The sequence below is a fragment of the Vulpes vulpes genome, chromosome 8 (assembly GCF_048418805.1).
Source record: "Vulpes vulpes isolate BD-2025 chromosome 8, VulVul3, whole genome shotgun sequence".
Taxonomy (NCBI): domain Eukaryota; kingdom Metazoa; phylum Chordata; class Mammalia; order Carnivora; family Canidae; genus Vulpes; species Vulpes vulpes.
In genome coordinates, this window is record NC_132787.1 from 14,015,003 (window position 1) to 14,035,300 (window position 20,298).

At 41.1% G+C, this 20,298-nt stretch overlaps 2 protein-coding genes and 1 long non-coding RNA gene across 26 annotated transcripts in view; 1 reads left to right on the forward strand and 2 right to left on the reverse strand.

The window, feature by feature from the left end:
- Positions 1 to 9,978: 9,978 nt before the first annotated feature.
- Positions 9,979 to 10,351, reverse strand: LOC140599890 (uncharacterized). Its single transcript, XR_012002902.1, has 2 exons — positions 10,285 to 10,351; positions 9,979 to 10,131 (listed from the first exon to the last, which is right to left on the reverse strand). It is a non-coding gene; the product is annotated as an uncharacterized lncRNA (long non-coding RNA).
- Positions 10,352 to 11,702: 1,351 nt separating this feature from the next.
- On the reverse strand, positions 11,703 to 19,167 carry LOC140599889 (uncharacterized). Of its 3 annotated transcripts, none has more exons than XR_012002899.1 (3): positions 17,534 to 19,167; positions 12,877 to 12,988; positions 11,703 to 11,826 (listed from the first exon to the last, which is right to left on the reverse strand). XR_012002899.1 is itself a non-coding variant. In XM_072765597.1 (2 exons), exon 1 carries the CDS (start codon positions 18,308 to 18,310, stop codon positions 17,540 to 17,542), a length of 771 nt encoding a protein of 256 aa, XP_072621698.1. In that variant the 5' UTR covers positions 18,311 to 19,167; the 3' UTR covers positions 12,868 to 12,988; positions 17,534 to 17,539. The 3 variants fall into 3 exon arrangements, 1 of the variants encoding a protein (XP_072621698.1); XR_012002900.1 differs by lacking the exon at positions 11,703 to 11,826 and adding an exon at positions 11,828 to 12,025; XM_072765597.1 differs by lacking the exon at positions 11,703 to 11,826 and having other exon boundaries at positions 12,868 to 12,988.
- Positions 17,768 to 20,298, forward strand: part of KIF21A (kinesin family member 21A) — a 145,857-nt gene continuing 143,326 nt past the window's right edge. For all 22 annotated transcript variants that reach the window (XM_072765570.1, XM_072765571.1, XM_072765577.1 and 19 more), the window contains exon 1: positions 17,768 to 17,901. In XM_072765570.1, coding sequence (XP_072621671.1) covers positions 17,858 to 17,901 — 44 coding nt within the window. In that variant the 5' untranslated portion in view covers positions 17,768 to 17,857. The remainder of the gene's footprint in view (positions 17,902 to 20,298) is intronic.

Below are 20,298 nucleotides of genomic sequence, written 5' to 3' on the forward strand. Positions count from 1 at the left end.
ATAAGCTCAGTGAAGAAAGCATGTTGAAAACAAAGACAGGCTGAAAGCCAGGCCTCTTGAACAATTAGCCACGCTGTGAATGCAAAGGAAAAGTTCTTGAAGAAAATTAAAAGTGTTACTCCAATGAACACGAGAATGATAAGAAGTGAAACAGCCTTATTGCTGATATGGGAAAGTTTGAGTGGTCTGGATACAATATCAAACCAGCTACAGCATCTCCCTCAGTCAAAGCCTAATCCACAGCAAGGCTTTGACTTTTCAATTATATGAAGGCTGAGAGTTAAGAAGCTGCAGAAGAGGGGTGCCTGGGTGGCTGAATTGGTTAAGTGACCAATTCTGGATTTCAGCTCAGGTCATGATCTCAGGGTCTTGGGATGGAGCCCTGTGTTGGGTTCTATGCAGAGTCTACATGTCCCTCTCTTTGTTCCTCCTCCTGCTCTCTCTCTAATATTTAATAATAATAATAAGCTACAGAAGAAAAGTTGGAAGCTAGCAGAGGTTGGTTCAGGAACCTTAAGGAAAGAAGCCATGTCTTTAATATAAAAATGTGGGCATCTGGGTGGTTCAGTGGTTGAGCGTCTGTCTTTTACCTCAGGTCATGATCCCTGAGTCCTAGGATAGAGTACCGCATCAGGCTCCTGCAGGGAGCCTGCTACTTCCTCTGCCTATGTCTCTGCCTCTCTCTGTGTCTCTCATGAATAAATAAACAAAATATTTTTTTTAAAGATTTTATTTATTCATGAGAGACAGAGAGAGAGAGAGAGAAAGAGAGAGACAGAGATTGGCAGAGACACAGGCAGAAGGAGAAGCAGGCTCCACGCAAGGAGCCTGATGTGGGACTCGATCCCAGGACTCCAGGATCATGCCCTGGGCCGAAGGCAGACACTAAACCACTGAGCCATCCAGGGATCCCCTAAAAAAATCTTTAAAAAAAACATAAAAATGCAAGGTAAAGCAGCAAAGCAGCAAGTACTGATTGAGACAAGACCCTTCACCAGCAAAATGATTATGTGTGACTCACTGAAAGCTCAGATGGTGGTTAGCATTTTCTAGCAATAAAGTGGTTTATTTTGTGTTTTTTTTTTAAAGCTTATATACTTTTAATTAATGGTTCATGGTATTTTATTTTGTTTTTACAGATCCTGAAAAACTGAATATTGATATATCATGATCATCCTCTAATACTATTTTGATTTTAACAAAAATACAGGAAGATACAAAAATAGAGGGATGTGGATTCTTATTGTTTCTTCTTTAGTTTTGCTATACTGTACAAACTTCCAAAAATAATATTATTTATGCATTTGGTCACAGGTGTGTTGATATCCTCTTCATTTCTTGGTAGAGTGACAGAAGTATTCCTGGCACTTTCATTCTTTTAGATAGTTCACACCGTCAGGTTGTTCCTAATCCCACCAAACATAAGTTGGCCATGAATATAGGACATATCAGTGGCTCAGTAGGTTAGGTGTCTAACTTTTGGCTCAGGTCATGATCTCAGGATCCTCTCTTTCTCTGTAATAAACAAATCTGAGCAGGTTACTTGCCTTCCCTATGATTCATTTTCTCATCAGTAACCCGAGTCTGGGAAGGTGGGCCATCTCTTCACAAATCCCCTAAAGTGTTTTAAAATTAAGGTATGTTCATTGTTTTTTAGGCATAACGCTATTGCACATTTAACAGAGTACTGCATAGTGTAAACACGACTTTTTTATGTTCTAGCAAACAAAAAAATTCACTTGCTACTGCAATATATGCTTTATTGCAGTGGTCTGGAGCTGAATGCACAATAACTCCGAGGTATGTCTGTGTGCTAAGCATTTTACTTACATTAATCTTCAAGATAAGTAGGTAGGTAGTATGATTTCTATTGTACTAAAACTGAAGGAAGCCAGGATTATAAATCAGGTCTGGTCTGACATTATCAGCCTTTTGCTTTTAGGGACTTTACCATAATTTTGGTTTTGGCTTATACTGTTTTAATGTGAGCCCCCTTATATGTTGCTGCACTATTTTATAAATTTAAATTCTTGTCTATGTGCATGTTGTAAAAGGAAATGGTAACTCTGAAGAAAAAGCACTGTGAATCTTTCTTCTCTCCAGTGAATTCTTAGTTCTGTAATTAGTCCTCAACAAATATTGATGACCAGCTCTAAAACCAATTTTTTTAAACTACAGAGCTCATCAAATGCAGAAAGACTACTAATTTTTCACTGAAATATTATTCAGTAAATGTAAAAACTCAAGCACCAGGAAGAGGTGCTTCCTTAAACTATAAAAATGTAGTAAAATGATGAGGCTATCTTACAGTGTTTTCTACTTGCAAAGTGTTTTTAATATTTTTTTTATATTATCTCTTTTAATTCTCACAACATGCCCACATAGGAAAAGTTACATAGATACCTTAAAGATGAAAATTTCGGGACTCAGAAAAATGAAGAGACTTGTTTATACTTAGTACTAATTAGTGGATTCAGACTCCAACCCAAGTGTTCTTAGATTCCAGACCCAGACTACTCAAGACTCAACAGTTTGTGTATCTGTGTGCTCATTTAAAAATTTTCAGTACAGCCACACTGCCATCCAGAGAGGTTGCTACCAATTTATAGGTAATATAGTGTTAATGGTTGAAAGTGATGATTTGGAAGTCACTAACTGTGGAAACTTGGTATAAATCACTAGACTATGCTGTCCCTCAGTTTAACTGTAAAACATGAATATAGCAGCTATTCGTGGGGTTATTGTGAGGATTAAGTGAGTTAACACATGTAAAGGACTGAGAAGAGTACTTGGTACATTGCAAAATGTATATAAGAGCACCAAACTGTTGTTGGCACTTGAGATTCTATCAGGATGTCATTATTATTGTTAACAACCTAATGGGTATAAAATGCTATTGACTCACTGTTTTTGAAATTATTCAATTTATTTCAACAAAAAACCTAGTAATTGTTTTATTTTGCATTTTCATAATTACCAGTAAGGTTGAGCATCTTCTTGTTTTTGCTTTTGTTTCTTTGTATTATCTCTTCTGTGAATGATCAGTTCATACACTTTGCTCATTTTTTAAAACCTGTTTTATGTTTTCATATTGATTTGTGTTTATAATACATTCTGTATACTAATCCTTTGTCATAGATACAGCAGTATTTTTCTTTAGTTGTTATCTTTTAATTTTGATCAAGGTGTCTTTTTGGTTGCAGTTTTAACATTTCTTTTTTTTTTCAGTTTTAAAATTTCATGTACGTAAGTTTGTTAAGTTTTTCCTTCATGGTTTTCATGTCATATATTTTTATATTTTCTTCAATATTTATACAGTTTGGGGTTATTTATTTATTGATTGATTCATGAGAGACACAGAGAGAGAGACACACACACACACACACAGAGAGAGAGAGAGAGAGAGAGAGAGAGGCAGAGACACAGGCAGAGGGAGAAGCAGGCTCCATGCAAAGAGCCCAACACAGGACTCTATCCTGGGTCTCCAGGACCACACCCTGGGCTGAAGACGGCGCTAAACCGCTGAGCCACCCGGGCTGCCCACAGTTTTGGTTTTTATGTGTGTTTTTAATACCCTAAGAATTCATTTTTGTGAATGGGGTGAGGGGCTGTCCCCCTCCCATCCCCTCAAATGGTTAGGCATCTCCACATGAATGATCTGGAATTTGATCATCTGTCTAGGCTTGAGCACTTGCATTCTCCATCCCTCCAAATCTAATCCCTTACTTCTGTAGTCACTTCTTTAAAAAATTAGGGTGGATAATCTGATCAACCCTTTCTTGGTTTACATATGGAAGTTGACCTTGATGATGGTTGTGGATATCTAGCTGAGTACCACTGAAAGGCAGCTTGGGATGGGAGGGTGATGATGAAGTAAGCAAGCAGGTCTTAAAGGTCATTGTCTTAGCTTTGCTGCCATAACAAAATATCATGGAGTAGGAGGTTTACACAACAGAAGTTAATTTCTCACAGTTCTGGAAGCTGCAAAGTCCGAGATAAGGTGCTGGCAAATTTGAGTGCCTGATGAGAACTCTTTTGCTGGCTTGTAGTTGGCTGCCTTCTTACTGTATGCTCATGTGGTTTCTTTGTGCACACTGGGGGAGAGAGAGCAAGCTCTCTGGTGTCTTCTTTATTTTTGTTTTTTTAAATAGGCTGCGTGCCCAGCAAAGGAGCCCAATGTGGGGCTTGAACTCATGACCCTGAGATCAAGACCCAGTTGAGATCAAGAGTAAAATGCTTAACTGACTCAGCCACTCAGGCACCCCTGGTGTAGGACACTAATACCATCATGAGAGGCCCACCCTCATGACATCATCTAAACCTAATTATATTCTGAAGTCCCCATCTCCAAATGCTATCATACGGAGGCTAGGACTTCAACATATGAATTTCAGGGTAGGGTGGGATATAAATTTTCAATCCATAACCATCACTCCTACAGGGCAGTAGGTCACCTGTTGGTCATACCTTTCTAGCTCAGATAGCCTTCAGGGCTAGGTTGACTTCAAAGGAGGGAATGAATGGTCTCTTTACACTTCAGAGCAACTTCATGCAGACTGGAGATGCTGCTATAATCTGCACCCTGAGTTTAGTCCATAAGAAAGTAGAAGCTGTGCTATTTCTGTGTGCCCACAGGAGTTAGCCCAGTGTAGACAGCATCACCTTAGTGGATTTGGGATTGCCACTTGGCTCCACTTTCTAGCAAGAATGGCATATTTCATAGTGCTCATTATGGTTGGGATATTAAGGAGCATCACCGCCATTATCATTCAAAGTTACCAACTGATTCTTCTCTCAATGTCTGTCTCCTCCAGCATCTGATTCATACTGAGTATCACACTCTAGGGACACAGTAGGGGTCTCATGCACTGGTCTGGGCACTGCCATCCTAGACTTGCCTCCACCTCAGGCATGGAGTTCCACAGGGAGGTGAGGGGCCCCAGCCTGTAAAGATACTACATTTCAAAATTACTCCACCCACCAGTAAAAACAAAACAAACTAATTTGGTATTTAGATTCATTAAGAAATTAAAATAATTAGAAAATATTATTATTGATGTATGATGTTGCTAAATGAAAGCATCACATATGCATTAATAAGGAGTATAAGAGCAACACAAAATAGTAACACATTATGGTTCACATGGTATCACTCTTTTTTGTGTAAACTCATAAAATTTTATTTATATTTAGCTTTTGCCTCTAAATCTAAACTCTCAGGTCAGAATATGATAGGTATCTGGTGTGGTGAAACTTTCTGACTCTTTTTTGTATGTTGTGCTAAATTGTTTCCTAAATTTAAACATAGCAGGATCAAAATAAAACCCATGGGCATATATACATATCCAGCACATGCAGTAAAAGCTACCAGAGGGGAAGTGGGTTGGAGGATGGGTGAAATAGTTGATAGAGATTAAGAGGACACTTATAATGATGAGCACTGAATAATATATAGAATTGTTAAATCACTGTATTATACACCTGAAACTGATATAACACTCAATTAACAAAACTGGCATTAAAATTAAAAATTCTTGTCTCAATAAAAGATGAAGACATGGATTTGATAAAGAATGAAGTTCATGAATATGATTGAGGTGAAGGCGAATTTGTACAGAAGGTTTAAACTGTCATGAGGGTAAAGAAATACTGAAAAGGACACAAATTTCAGGTATGGAGATGGCAAATAGGGTATCTTAGAGCACAGTTATCAAACTATTCTTTGATTTTAAGTTGGAAACCACACTATTCTGTGGAATTCTTTTCAAGTTGATAAAGTAGTAAAAAATGGATTGTTTTGGAAATATTTTTTTAGAAAAATGTATGTGTATATAGCTCAGGACACTATTAATATTTTGATCTTATACATTTGCTAAGCAGGTTTTTTGTTTTAACCAAACACTCAGATAAATATTTCCAAAATACACTTAACCAACTGAGCTACCCAGGTGCCTCATAACTTATTTTTAATAGAATATGTCCCATATGTAATTTTCTATGGTCTACAATATATGAGATAATAGTAACACAGTGACTTTTTGCCCTGTCAGGAATGTATGAGGAAAGACAAGCATTGCCTTTTTTCCCCTCATTCTTTTTCTCCTTTTCTTTCTTCTTTTTCTAATGGCTTATAACCCATAGGAAAAAAAATAAATATCCATGAGTCCATGCCTATATAAATAAATAATGGAAAAACATAAATAAATGGGGGAAAGAGGACAGCTGCTCCTTCTAGTAGAATTCCAAGCAATAAAAATAGAAGGAAAGATGGAAACAGAAAATCACTATTAGGCAAAGTTCCTAGTAATTACTGTAGATAAGAATCATTGACAGATGCTAAAATTAGTGGATGTAAGTATAAGAAAAAAAGATGATCATATTGTTAACATATCTTCCCGTATTTATTGATTACAAAGGCAAAAATGTTTTTACAGTGAAGAAATCCAGCAGATGCCACCTTAACCACATGATCAAAGTCAACAATCACTGGTGCTGTAGACTGAATTGTGTTTCCCACAAATTCATATGTTGAACCCTAAGCCCCAATGTGATTATATTTGGAGATAGAATCTTTACTGAAATAATTAAGATTTTTAAAAAATATTTTATTTATTTATTCATGGAAGACACAGAGAGAGAGAGAGGCAGAGACACAGGCAGAGAGAGAAGCAGGCTCCATGCAGGAACCTGACGTGGGCCTTGATCCCGGGTCTCCAGGATCACATCCTGGGCTGAAGGCGGCACTAACCCACTGAGCCACCAGGGCTGCCCTGAAATAATTAAGATTAAATGAAGTTCTAAGAGTAGGGCCTTGATCTGATAGAATTAGTGTCATTTTTTTTTTAAAGATTTTATTTATTTATTCATTCATGGGAGACACAGAGAGGCAGAGACATAGGCAGAGGGAGAAGGAGGCTCCCTGAGGGGAGCCCAATGCAGGACTCATTCCTTGGACCCTAGGATCACGACCTGAGCCAAAGCAGATGCTCAACCACTGAGCCACTCAGGTACCTGGACTAGTGTCCTTATAAGAAGAGATACCAGAGAGTTTACTCTTTATACAGCACAAAAGCAGCTATCTGTAAGCCAGGAAGAATCCTTACTAGAAACTGATCCTGCCAGAATTTATCTAGGACTTCTAGCCTCAAAAACCATTAAAAAAAAAAAAATCTGCGTTTAAGCTACCAAGTCTATGGTATTTTGTTACGGCAGCTGATGAATACATCTGGTGATAAGACTTATTGGCATTATGTACCTCCTGATAGGGCATACTGTGAAGGCCACAACATCACTTCTCTTGGTATTATTAAAAGAAAAATGCATAAACTCAATCAAGTCTTGAGAGAATATCACATATAACCAAAATGAGGAACATTCTACAAAAGAGATGGCCAGTACTCTCAAAGGTGTCAAGGTCTTGAAAAAGAAATAATCACAGATGGGCATCAAGGAGGGCATACGATGAGATGAGCACTGGGTATTATACTATATGTTGGCAAATTGAATTTATATAAAATTTTTTAAAAATCACAGATTGAGGAAGACTAAGAGGACATGGCAGCTAAATCCCATGTGTATCCTGGATTGGACCCCCTGAAACAGAACAAGGATGTTAAGTGAACTAATGTTAATATTCTGGTTTGATAATTCTGGTATATTTATATGGGTTGTTATATTAGGGGAGCTAAGCATATGGGAACTCTTTACTTTTGCCACTTTTTGTAAGTCTAAAATGATTAAAAAAAAAAAAAAAGATAGGGCAGCCTGGGTGGCTCAGGGGTTTAGCACCACTTTCAGCCCAGGGTGTGATCCTGGAGACCCAGGATTGAGTCCCACGTCAGGCACCCTGCATGGAGCCTGCTTCTCCCTCTGCCTGTGTCTCTGGCTCTCTCTCTGTGTCTCTCATGAATAAATAAATAAAATATTTTTTTTAAAAAAAAGAAAGAATGGAGATAAGGTAATGAAAGTAGTTTAAATATGGTGTCCTTTAGGCACTAAAACACTTGCTGACCTGACGTAATGACTTACAAGTGGAAATGGAATTTAGGTTGAACCCTTTTGCATCTTCATTAAGAACTTCTCAAAGGAGTAAAGTGTCCCCTTGCCATTCTACCAGCAATTCTTAGTTCCCTGGACACCTAGCTTTTCTTTTTCCTGTCCTACCACAACTATTCTTTATGACTACAATTAGTTGTGTTGATCTGATAGATCCATTGATTTTTCTTCTGTCCTCACTCCTTTTGGTTTCTCCAGGGCCTTCATGCTCATGTTCGACCCACCCTTTGATAAATTCTACCTTTATTTTATTACATTGCTTTAACCCAAGTTCTGTTTCAACTGTTTTTCTTTCTTCTACCAAATGAACTATCCCTTCCTTCCACCCAACTTGCCTGTTTCACCTAATAATACTATTCTCTCAATTGCTGGATTTTGGGATATTTTTGACACTTCATAAATTCATAAACTCTGCTTGAAAGGACTCTCCTAGACCTTTTAGATCATATTTCCCCTGTGTTCTATCCAGTTGATTTTTGCATCTTTTTGATGGTATTGTCATCAAGTGGTTTTCTGGCCTATGCTTGAACATTTTCAATGACAGGAAGTTTCATCTTTTTTTTTTTAAATTAATTTATTTATTTATGATAGTCACACAGAGAGAGAGAGAGAGAGAGGCAGAGACACAGGCAGAGGGAGAAGCAGGCTCCATGCACGGGGAGGCCAACGTGGGATTCGATCCCGGGTCTCCAGGATCGCGCCCTGGGCCAAAGGCAGGCGCCGAACCGCTGCGCCACCCAGGGATCCCCTAGGGGAGATAAATCTAAGCACATGTGCATTGCAGAAGTTGGTGAAATATTTATCATATGATTATGGATTATAATTAACTAACTTCATATTTTATTATAGGTTTTCCAAAACAGAATAAGAATGAAAAACCTAGTTACATTAATCTTTTGGTTTCCGGGTATCCAGAGTCATGAGAATTTGAAAAATATCCATGTGGAGGTAACAAGAAAAGAAAATGGTGAGAGGAGAAAATATGAAGGCAGGAAATTCAGTTAACAGGTATGAAAAAAGAGGGGTGGTATTGATGAATAAATAAAAGAGGAGGGATAGTAAATGAAGTGTTCTCAATTTAAAATAACCAATACAATTATATTTCAGTGATTTGGTTCTATAATATTCCAAAATAAAAAGACACAAAGAATGAACGACTATCCCAAAATGCTTATCAAGTTCAGTCCTGCACAGTTATAAAAAAACCACACTCCTCTTAACAAACTTGGCACAAGACTTTGGCTCAAGACCAGCATGACTTAATAGCTGTAATTTGCATTTGAATGCAATTAACTGGGCCAGTACTTTGGGGTAATCAAGCTGTGTGCAATACGCACAAGCTGCAAACTCAACAAAAGTCCAAAGCACTGGAGAGAAATCTTTAATCTGTGAATTCCCCTTAGATTTAGAATCCAGGTTCAAGTCCTTAAATTCAATTTTAGATTTCAAAACTATGATTTTAAAGTGTGAACACTGGAATTTAACTTTTATCTTATTATTCATTCTTAACAAAGAGAAGTTTAGATACTTTCCACTATTTTTCCTTAGAAGAATAATTTCGCTTTATTTGTAAATTATAGATGTTATGTTAAAAATTTCAAGCAATAGGACGCCTGGGTGGCTCAGCAGTTAAGCATTTGCCTTCAGCTCAGGGCGTTATCCAGGAGTCCCCGGATCGAGTCTCAGGGCTGAAGCCTTCTTCTCCCTCTGCATATGTCTCTGTCTCTGTCTCTCTCTCTCCCTCTGTCTCTCATGAATAAATAAATAATCTTAAAAAAAAAAAGAATTTCAAGCAATATAAAAAGATACAAAAGAAGGAAATGAAAAAAGTCCTCAAACCCTTACTTTCTACCCAGAAATGAATCACACCAATATTAAAAAAAAATAAGTGAGAAAAATGTGAAGAAAATGTGTAGTTAAAAATTAATTTTTTAAAAAGATTTTATTTATTTATTTCAGAAAGAGAGAGAGAAAGCACAAGCAGGGGGAGCAGCAGAGGGAGGAGAAGCAGACTCCCCGCTGAGTAGAGAATCGGACATGAGGCTTGATCCCAGGACCCTGAGATTATGATCTAAACTGAAGTCAGATGCCGAACCAACTGAGCCACCCAGGCACTCCCCAATTTGATTTTTATAGTAATGTTATGAGTTACTAAAAATTAAATTTACAAGGTGTTAACAAACTGGTTATATTATAAGGTAAACTACCACTATAAGTATTTAAGCTCACCTTATGTTACTTTGCAGTATATAGTCTTCATATGCAAATACTTTTAATGTAGGCTGAGATTTTTCTAATCCTGAAGAATAAAACGTAGTGAAATTAACAGCGAAGAACAAGGAACCCAGAACAAGGAGTGGAGATACCTAGATTTTAATTGAGATCTACCAACTGGGCAGTATGTATGTGTATTGGGACAGGGTGTGTGCTTGCGCATAGGTAAGTGAGAGCTAGTGGTGACCAATTCTCCCCTCAGGAACTGTTCTGTAAAATGAAAGGGTAGACTAGAATTGTAAAATGTTCTCCAACTCCAAAATTATAGGAGCCTCGCTTACATTTGCTGGTTTACAGAATCTCAGGTGTTCTGTTTTCCTTCCTGATAGTTTGAATGCCACCTTTAATAGACACTATGGTTTGGAAATAGTCTCTCTGAGAACTATAACTGGTAGGCAGCAGACCATCTGCAATGAAAATTTATTCTATGTTAAATTAAAGCATAGCATGTCCTTCTTCTGGGAATCACTTATTTATCCAACTAATAAGTGCTATCTGCACTCTTAAATTTTCCACAAATTCTGCCCTTTAGTAATTTTCAGTTTAGATAAGGAGTTAAAAAGTGATCATTACAATACTATCAAAGACATTAATAAAATGTGATGAAGTTCTGAAAGAAGAAAAAAATCATAAATCTGGTCCAGAGGCAGAGTAAAATCAAGAATAGGTTGAAGAGAGGGTGATTTTTGAGTGAGGCCTGAAATAAAGGTCAGATTTTGACAGATGGATATTGTTGGGAAGGCTTCTGTTTCCTCAACGTTACATAGAAGTAATAATTGTACTCCCCTGGAGATGGGAGAATTATGTGAAATAATTCTTGTTTGTCACTTCACACATTACACTGTCATGATAGAAGAGTTCTATAAATGCTTTCCATTGTTATTAATGAGGAAAATGTATACAACAAAAAGAAGCACTGACAGAAAATGATATTTCTGATTGCAGTACTAAGGATTAGTTTCTTTTTTTTTTTTTAGATTTTATTTATTTATTCATGAGAGGCACAGAGAGAGGCAGAGACACAGGCAGAGGAAGAAGCAGGCTCCCTGTGGCGAGCCCGACGCAAGACTCCATCCCAGGATCCCAGGACCATAACCTCAGCCAAAGACAGATGCTCAACCACTGAGCTTACCCAGGCGTCCCAAGGGTTAGTTTTTTAGAGACTTTTTTTCAAAAATATTTCTGAGGAGATGGCTGTCTAGGCATGCTCTTCCAAAGCTGGTTGTTTGCACATAAAGTTGTAATCAGAACTTTTTCTTTTAATCTTTTCTGCTAGCAGCAAAAAGGAAGAGGCAAATAACTTTTAATGACTGATTAGAATGTGGAAACCAGAAAAACCTTGAGTAGATGGCCTCAGGGGCAAAAACTGGTGAGATTGTTGCCCTAATGCATGTTGTAGCTTCTTTTTGGCTGTTTAGGGTGTGCTAGACTTGATCTTTCTTCCAAGTGTACCTTAGACAGGTGCAGCGGTAGCATCCGTATCTGCTTCTTAAAACACTTAAAAAAAAAAGATTTATTTATTTATTCATGAGAGACACAGACTGAGAGAGGTAGAGACATAGGCAGAGGGAGAAGCAGGCTCCATTCAGCAAGTCCTATGTGGGACTCCATCCCTGGAATCCAGGATCACCCCCTGGGCCGAAGGCAGGCTTTCAACTGCTGAGCCACCCATGCGTCCCTTAAAACACTTTGTATTCTGAAAATATTTACAATAAAAGTAGCTAGTTTTATGGGGTCTTTATTATGAGTAAGTGCTGCAATTAACAAATGATAAGCAAAGCTCTTTCAGTCTCTAAAACAACTCTATACAGTGAAAAAATACATTACTTACATAAGAAGCTGAGACTTAGAAAGTTCCCATATCTTGCCCCAGATCACTTAGTCATTCAGCTTATCTTTAATGATCCATATTATGTGTCAGACACTGTTGTAGGAGCTACAAATACATTAGTGAATAAAACAGGAAAGATTTCTGCTATCTTGAAGCTCATATTCAAATGGAGGGAGGCAGGCAATAATCAAAAAAATATTAACAAGAAAACATCACCTAGTGAAAAGGGCTATGAATAAATAAAATAGTGCAGTGATAGTGAATAACGGGGTTCATAGTACTGGCTTCACGGTGAATGGTAATGCAGTCACACAGGGCTCCACCCTTAGTTTAATGCTCTACTATCACTGTCTTGAAATGTTTAATAATTTTATCTTTGGATTTGTGTTTTGTGAGGGAGGTCTGATAAAATACTAGTCTACATGGGTAAGTAGAGGACATAGGGCAATATCCATGTCCTCCATTCCTTGTCACACCATTCTCATATAGCTTTTGGGATGCCCTGTGAACATAGACTTCTGGTGGACCCACAATGTGTGGGAGTTCAGTGAGAGTCAAATCCAGTGGGAGTATGAGGTAAATGTGTTGTGTGTGACTAAGCAGAGATGCTGACACCTGCAGAGGCTATTCTTCTCTCAAATCAAAACTTGCATCAAATAAAAAAAAGAAAGCAATGGCATTCTAAGAAATATACTGACCAAAGAACCTTATCTTACCTTTTCTTAGTCATCACTTCCCTGTAGCTAACTACTAATGATGATGTAAAAGGAAAGTCAAAGAGAGGGAAAGGTAGTTCCTCTTCCTTTCAGTTCTTCCTTACTCATCTATCTGTAAGCCAAAGGTAGAAAGTGTTAGTAGAATATAGGTATATCAAAAAGTGAAATTAAAAAAAAAATTGAGTTAGTTTTGTGCAATGTTTTCATAGTTAAGAATGAAATTCATATGTGCATATGTACTATACCATAGGAACTGTATAGTTTTGATAATTTCACGTGAGTTAATTGCTCTCCTATTCATACTTAAAACGGGCATTACCCAATTTAAAGATGGATGGTTGGGATGCCTGGGTGGCTCAACAGTTGAGCGTCTGCCTTCTGCTCAGGGCCTGATCCTGGAGTCCCAGGATCAAGTCCCACATTGGGCTCCCTGCATGGAGCCTACTTCTCCCTCTGCCTATGTCTCTGCCTCTCTCCCTCTCTCTGTGTCTCTCACGAATAAATAAATAAAATCTTAAAAAAAAATTAAGATGAATGGGAAAATCAATGCTAATATTTAAAAAATTTTATTTCTGTCTATGGAAAATAACATTAAATAGCAAAAAAAAACCACCATGACAAGTTGAGTAAGAGAGTTCAGGATCTGAAAAGGCTTATATTTTAGCAACTTTAACAGGATTTTTACTTTATGTATTCATTTATTTTAGAGATTTTATTTATTAAAGATAAAATAAATTCTTCTAGACTGTAGGACACTTCACACCGTGGCTTCTCCTGATTCTAACTTTATCTCTGAACTCACAACCCTGAGATCAAGAGTCTCATGCTCTACTGACTGAGCCTGCTAGGCACTCCTAACCTTATCTTTTGCCACTCCAAGTCTTAACCACTACTTTGTGGTGATACTGGCCTTCATTCTATTTCTTCAACACATTAAAAGTTCTTTCCTGCCTTAGGGACTTTGCACTAGCTATTTCCTCTCCCTGGAATGTTCTTTCCCCAGGTTTTCCCATGGTGCGCTCCTTTTGAGCTTTTAGGTATCAAATTAAATTCCTCTCCTCTCCTCAGAGATACCACTCCCAATCATTCAGTCTGAGGTAGCACACACACATACACCCCACCCCCTAAGGGCCAGCTACATGATTTGCATGTTCTATGCAAAATAAAAATGCAGGGTATCTTCTTAGAAAAGCAATATATAAAAAAAAAAAAAAAAAGAAGAAGAAAGAAAGAAAGAAGAAAAGCCATTTAAAAATCCTGTAAGGGGCAGCTGGGTGGCTCTGTAGTTGAGCTTCTCTGCCTTTGGCTCACATTGTGATCCCAGGGTCCTGGGATTGAGTCCCTAATTAGTCCCCCTGTGGGGAGCCTGCTTCTCCCTCTGCCTATGTCTCTGCCTCTCTCTCTGTGTCTCTCATGAATAAATAAAATAAATAAAGGAGCCCAGCATGGGAAAACCTGGGGAAAGAACAGTCAATAGAGCACGAGACTCTTGATCTCAGGGTTGTAAGTTCAGAGATAAGGTTAGAATCAGGAGAAGCCAGAGTGTGAAGTGTCCTAAAGTCTAGGAGAATTTATTTCTATTAGGTAGCTATTGGAAGGTTTCAGTCAGGGGAATGATATAAATGACTTAGATTTTCAAAGATCACTCTTTCTGAAGTGTGGAGGCAAGAGTGGATTCAAGGAGACCAACCTGAGTGGTCTATTCCTGAAGAATTCTTCACCCTTCCAGATAGAATTCATCATACTCTTGTTACAATTTCTATTATTGCACTTACGGATTTCCAAATTTGTTATCTTGAACTATACTGTAAGCTCCTTGTAGACACTGACAATCTTAACTCTCTTTATTTATTTATTTTTAAGATTTTATTTATTTATTCATGAGAGACACATAGGGAGGGAGAGAGAGAGGCAGAGACACAGGCAGAGGGAGAAGCAGGCTCCACGCAAGAAGCCCGATGTAGGACTGGATCCCGGGACTCCAGGATCATGCCCTGGACTGAAGGCAGGCGCCAAACTGCTGAGCCACCCAGAGATCCCCCTTAATTCTCTTTATATCACTAGTGTCCATTATTGGTGGCACACAGAAGTCATTTATTAAATATTTGTTGAATGAACAATTGGAGTGGGACTTGAACTACTCTTGCAGTAAAAAACTCTTCCCTTGGAGTTTTCTTCAACTTAAGATAATTAATTGGGTGAGCTGTAAGGAAACGGGTTATAGTAGCTATAAAAGGATCTGAACTAAATAGAAAATAGAGAATTAATTTACAAATTTTGAAACTTGGTAGAAAATTACTTACTTGGTCATCAAAGGAAATTTGAATTTTTATACTACTTTGCCTGAAACCATGTACAAAGCCACAGCTATTATTGGTGCTAATGTTTTGGCCAGAACTTCCAGCCTGATGGCTTGGAACTGAAGCTGGGCTGATAATACATTTTGATTGATTTATATGCTACATAAATGTGGTGCTGAGTTAGTTGATGGTGCTAGGAACAAGGAGTTTTCTTGTAAAGGTCTGATTTTTCTCTTTCTCTTAAGAAATAACAAACATACAAACCAAAAGCTTGCACCGTTACGTCTGCATTCCAGCCAGCCTCAAAGCTGAGGATGGCCATTGCCTTTGTTAGGGGGTTTCTTGTTCTCTATTTTATCTTTTCTCAGTTGGCTGGCTCAGACTCACTAAAGTTACCTCTCTGGGTGTTGCCTGGTAGCATTTGTGTTTTTGACATCTCACTCTGAGACATATATAGTACAGGTGCTGCTTTACATAAGATTTTTAATTTTTAATTAATTAATTAATTATTATTTATTTTTTTTTAAAATTTTTAATTTTTTATTATTTATTTATGATAGTCACACAGCGAGGGGCAGAGACATAGGCAGAGGGAGAAGCAGGCTCCATGCACCGGGAGCCCGACATGGGATTTGATCCCGGGTCTCCAGGATCGTGCCCTGGGCCAAAGGCAGGCACTAAACCGCTGTGCTACCCAGGGATCCCAGATTTTTAATTTTTTTAAAAACAATTTTAAAAGATTTTATTTATTTATTTATTCATGAGAGACACACAGAGAGAGGCAGAGACATAGACAGAGGGAGAAGTGGGCTCCCTGCGGGGAACCTGATGAGGGGCCCCAGAATCATGCTGAAGGCCGATGCTCAACCACTGAGCCACCCACGTGTCCCACATAAGATTTTTTATTTTTATTTATTTATTTTTAAGATTTTTTAAAAGAAGATCTTACATTATATGTATTTTTCTAGTTTTCTTGGTAGATTTGCTTGGCTTTCCTTGCCTTCCTTGCAGCTTTTATCAATTCAGAAGGCAGAAGGCCAATCTAGAGCCACCCAGACAGGGCTGCCAGGGCTGGAGGAAGTGGTGCCCTGCTTTGTTAATAGATAAATACTGAGGGGAGGATAGGCTCTCTAGAGGGCAGCCAGAGGAGAGCTTCGCCTCCAATCGGGTCGACAGAGGAAAACTCACCATCTCTGCTCTCTACCTCCTGTCCACATGTCTGTTAAGACTCAGGGGTATGGGATTTAGGGTCAAAATATCTTTAAAACTAATATATATCACACAGGCCTTTCATTTAGGATCATCGAACATTTTTTGTTTGTCCCAGAGTGTGCGGCCTCCTTCCCCCCATGCTGCCGGATCCCTGCTGACTGGAATGCTTAGGTGTGCAAATTTAGGATGTCCTAAATTAGGGGCTGTGTCTTTATTTGGACGGTGCCACTTCATCTATTATACTGTTTTGTATGAACCCACATGTTTATTCAGAGAAATGTAGGGGCCAGTCCACAATAGATACTCTGTGGCGAAGCCAATAAAGGCTGTTGCCACAGAGCTATCCAAAGGCATGTGGAAGCACAATAGTCACAAGCAGCAACCACAATGGTTCAATGTTGATAGAATCCCGGGATTGGGAGGCGCTTTTTGAAGGCCAGGAAGGGGGGAAAAAAAAAAATTAAAAAAATCAGTTTGTGAGGATTCACTACAGACAGAGCAGGTCTTGGTGGATGTTCAATGTTCAGTTCTGGGAACACTTGGCAGTACCAGGGTGCAGTTCCCTTGGCCGTTTAACAGAAACGCATTCAGGCGTCCCGGAGTAAATCGTTTCCATGTTCTCCGCGGGCTGGTAAACAGGCGACGGGCGGCGGGACAGACGGCCCAGCTGCCCCGACAGCGGCCAAGCCGGGGAGCCGGTTTAGCACGGCCCGACGGACTGACGGACGGACTGACGGACGGACTGAGTCCCGGGAGGGGGGCGAGGGGCTGAGCGGGGACGACAGGGGAGGGGGCGGGCTGGGGCAGGGGGTCAAAGTCCAAGCCGGAGCGAGGACACTAAGCCCAAGGGAGGGAACAAAGCCGCACGGAGAGTGGCCGCCTGCCTGCCCGCCCCAGGCTCAGGGCTGAGAGCAGGGCGGCGGGCGAGCACCCGGGGACCTGGAAGCGCGCACCCCGCCCCCCGCCCCCCTGCCCGGCCGCGCCAGGCAGTGCCCGCCGAGCGCAGGGCGGGGCGCGGCCCGGGGGAGGGCGAGCTGGGCCGGGCCGTGGGCCGTGGGCCGCGGCTGACGCAGTGCGGGCCGCCGCCGAGCGAGGGCCCCGCCGCCCAGGCCGCGTCCCCGCCGGAGGGGGCAGGGCGCACTTACCGGCCGTCAGGACGCCGCGGGCGGCCTGCGGGCTCCGCCGCCGCCGCCGCCGCCGCCGCCGCGCTCGCCCGTCAAGCGCGTCGTCCCCGCCCCCAGGACCTGGCGGGGGGGGGAGCGGGGGAGAGGGGCGGGCGTCCGCCGGCCGTGAATCACCTCCTCCTCCTCCTGCCTCAGCGCCGCCGCCACCTTTCCATTCAGTCGCCCAACATGGCTGGAGCGCGGCGGAGGTGAGGCTGCCGCCCCCTGTCGCTGGTCGGCTGCGCCCGAGCGCCGCGCCTCCGGCCGAGCCTCAGCTCTGCGGTGCCGCGGACGCCGGCCGCCGGCATGTGGGGCGCCCCGGACGAGAGCTCGGTGCGGGTGGCTGTCAGGTGAGGACGGGCGCGGCGGCGGCGGCGGCGGCGGGCGGGCTGAGGGCGCGGAGAGGACGCCCCGGGTCGCCGGCGGCCGCTGAGGGGGCGGCGGCTGGCAGCTGGGTTCGCTGAGGCTGCGGATCCGCCGCCGGCTGGCGCTCCCGGGGCGACCCCGAGGCGTTTGCAGGTAGCGGGCGGCTGCGCGACGCCGGGTCCCCGCGGCGCCCGGACTCCTCCCGGGGGGGGGGGGGACGCCCTCGGCGCCCGCCCCCGCCCGCTCTCGCGCCTGAGGCACAATCGCCTCAGGTGGGGCGGCCCTGGGCGACTGCCTGGCCGCTGTGCGGGTCGCCCGGAGGAGCTGCCTGCTCGCTGCGCTGTGGTGGTTTTTTTTTTTTTTTCTTCTTCCCATCATCATCATCATCATCATTATTATTGTTTAGAGAGCGTCTGTCATGTGTGTGCAAGCAACTGAGGCCTTCTGAGGCAGGAGACAAAGCGGCTGACGGACGGCGCTTCCAGATGCAGGGTCCGGATGCCTGTGCGAACGGAAGGCGCCTCCAGCATCCCCGACACGCGCGCAGCACAGGCGCGGGGGTGGCCGTGGGAGACACACACGGCGCCCTTGGGCGCTGGAATGGGAATTCGCGTTCAGAATTCTATCCCCTGGTGATAGGTCTGCAGAAGGAAGGGACTCCTTCAGCCAGGGGAAGGGTTAAGGGGGTGCCGGGGTGACTGGGTTAGGCGGGTGCATCCGATACAACGTTAGGCAGGGCCTGGGTGTGAGCTTTGTAAATGCCACATGCATCAGAATTGCATTTTGGTCAACGCCAGGTAAAACGCGAGTATTGAATGTCATTTGGACACTTTGGATACATAGCAAGAAGCCGAGGTCTGACAGTTGCGTATGGAAAATTGCAGCATCATCGCTGAAATATTAATGAAGCATTCATGGTGGAGTAGGTGCGTCGCTTTCACAGCTCCGTGATGGCCCACGGTGGATCCGCTTCTCTTTATACTTTAAGGATTGTGAAGACCGTGACCTTGGAGAAATTTGAAATGATTGAGAAAAAAAAAAAAATCCTTCACTCATGTAGCCTTTCTGGAAAGGTCTTTTAAAGATCCTTTCATGTCAGCAGTGTTTTAGTGGCAAGTCTTGATTAGGCATAGAAATGGCAGTTTTATATGCATTACAGACTAAAGATAATGCAAGTTTTATATTCTTTATATGCTAAGGAATGACATACATTTTATTTTTTTAAAGTTTGTTTATTTAAGCGATGTCCACACCCAGCCTTGGGCTCGAACTCATGACTGCCAAGTTCAAGAGTCATGCTTTTCCGACTGAGCCAGCCAGGAGCTCCAGAATGACTTGAATTTTAAAGATTTTTTTTCTTTTTCTTTTATGGATCAGGAAATGATCACCTGTGGAGGTGACAGTTTTATGACTGTTTAGAATAATCTGTTATAAAGCCTTTGAAGTTTAATTTTGACATTTTTGGTTATTCCGAGGCTACTTATCCAATTGTTGGATTAGTTTGTTTCTCCTAAAAACACTACTACCTCTCTTTTGGCTTTTTAATGCTCGTTAATGACTGTGCCGTTGCAGAAATCCAGGAAGAGGCAGTTTTGTTAGCAGATCTGGTCAAGGAAGGTGAAGAGGAGCATAAAACAGTAATGATAACCAAAAATTAGGCTATGAGAGAAATCATTTTTAGAGATTTAAGATTTTTATCTGTGAATTCTCTAGAATATCCTAGGGCAGCTTATTTGCCATGCCATTAAATATGATGATTCTTGCACTGAAAGTGAGCAGAGTCATGGATGGCCCTAAAGTGATGTTGACAGATAAATAATTTATATTTGATTTATAAATAAAATATATTCATAAAGGATTTGTGTTTATTATGTTTGTGCTTTTTAAGTGGTAAGTGTGGGTCTGTTTGTTTGGGAAAGGTCTACAGAAAGGATAACAGAACTTGGTAAACTGCATTGTAAAGGTCCTTTTGTCTTTCTTTCATTAAATACACTGAATAGATCCACTCTCTAAACTTATTTTACATAGGGTGATAATAGCTTATGTTTTTCTAGCACTTTGGTATTTATAAAGTGCTTGGAGACATCTTTTCATTTACCACAAATATTTGTTGAACATAGATCCTCATCTCTGATTATTCTGATTCTGAGTTAAAACACCAATCATTGTTGGACAGATATCATGTGCTAGGGTCAGTGCTGTCAAGATGTTTTATATCATGTAAAATTTCATTTATTCTCCATAACAATCTTTGATTTAGGTTCTGTTATTATGACCATTTTACGGATGAGACATCGAAAGATTAAGTGACCTATTTAAACTACTGGATAGCTAGTAATAGAGCCAGTGTTCCAACCTAGACATATTCTTAGCCATTGAAC

Bases quoted from the DNA above. Each gene is read 5' to 3' on its own strand.
- LOC140599889 (XM_072765597.1), bottom strand. From the start codon at position 18,310: ATGATGATGATGATGATGATGGGAAGAAGAAAAAAAAAAAAAAACCAC.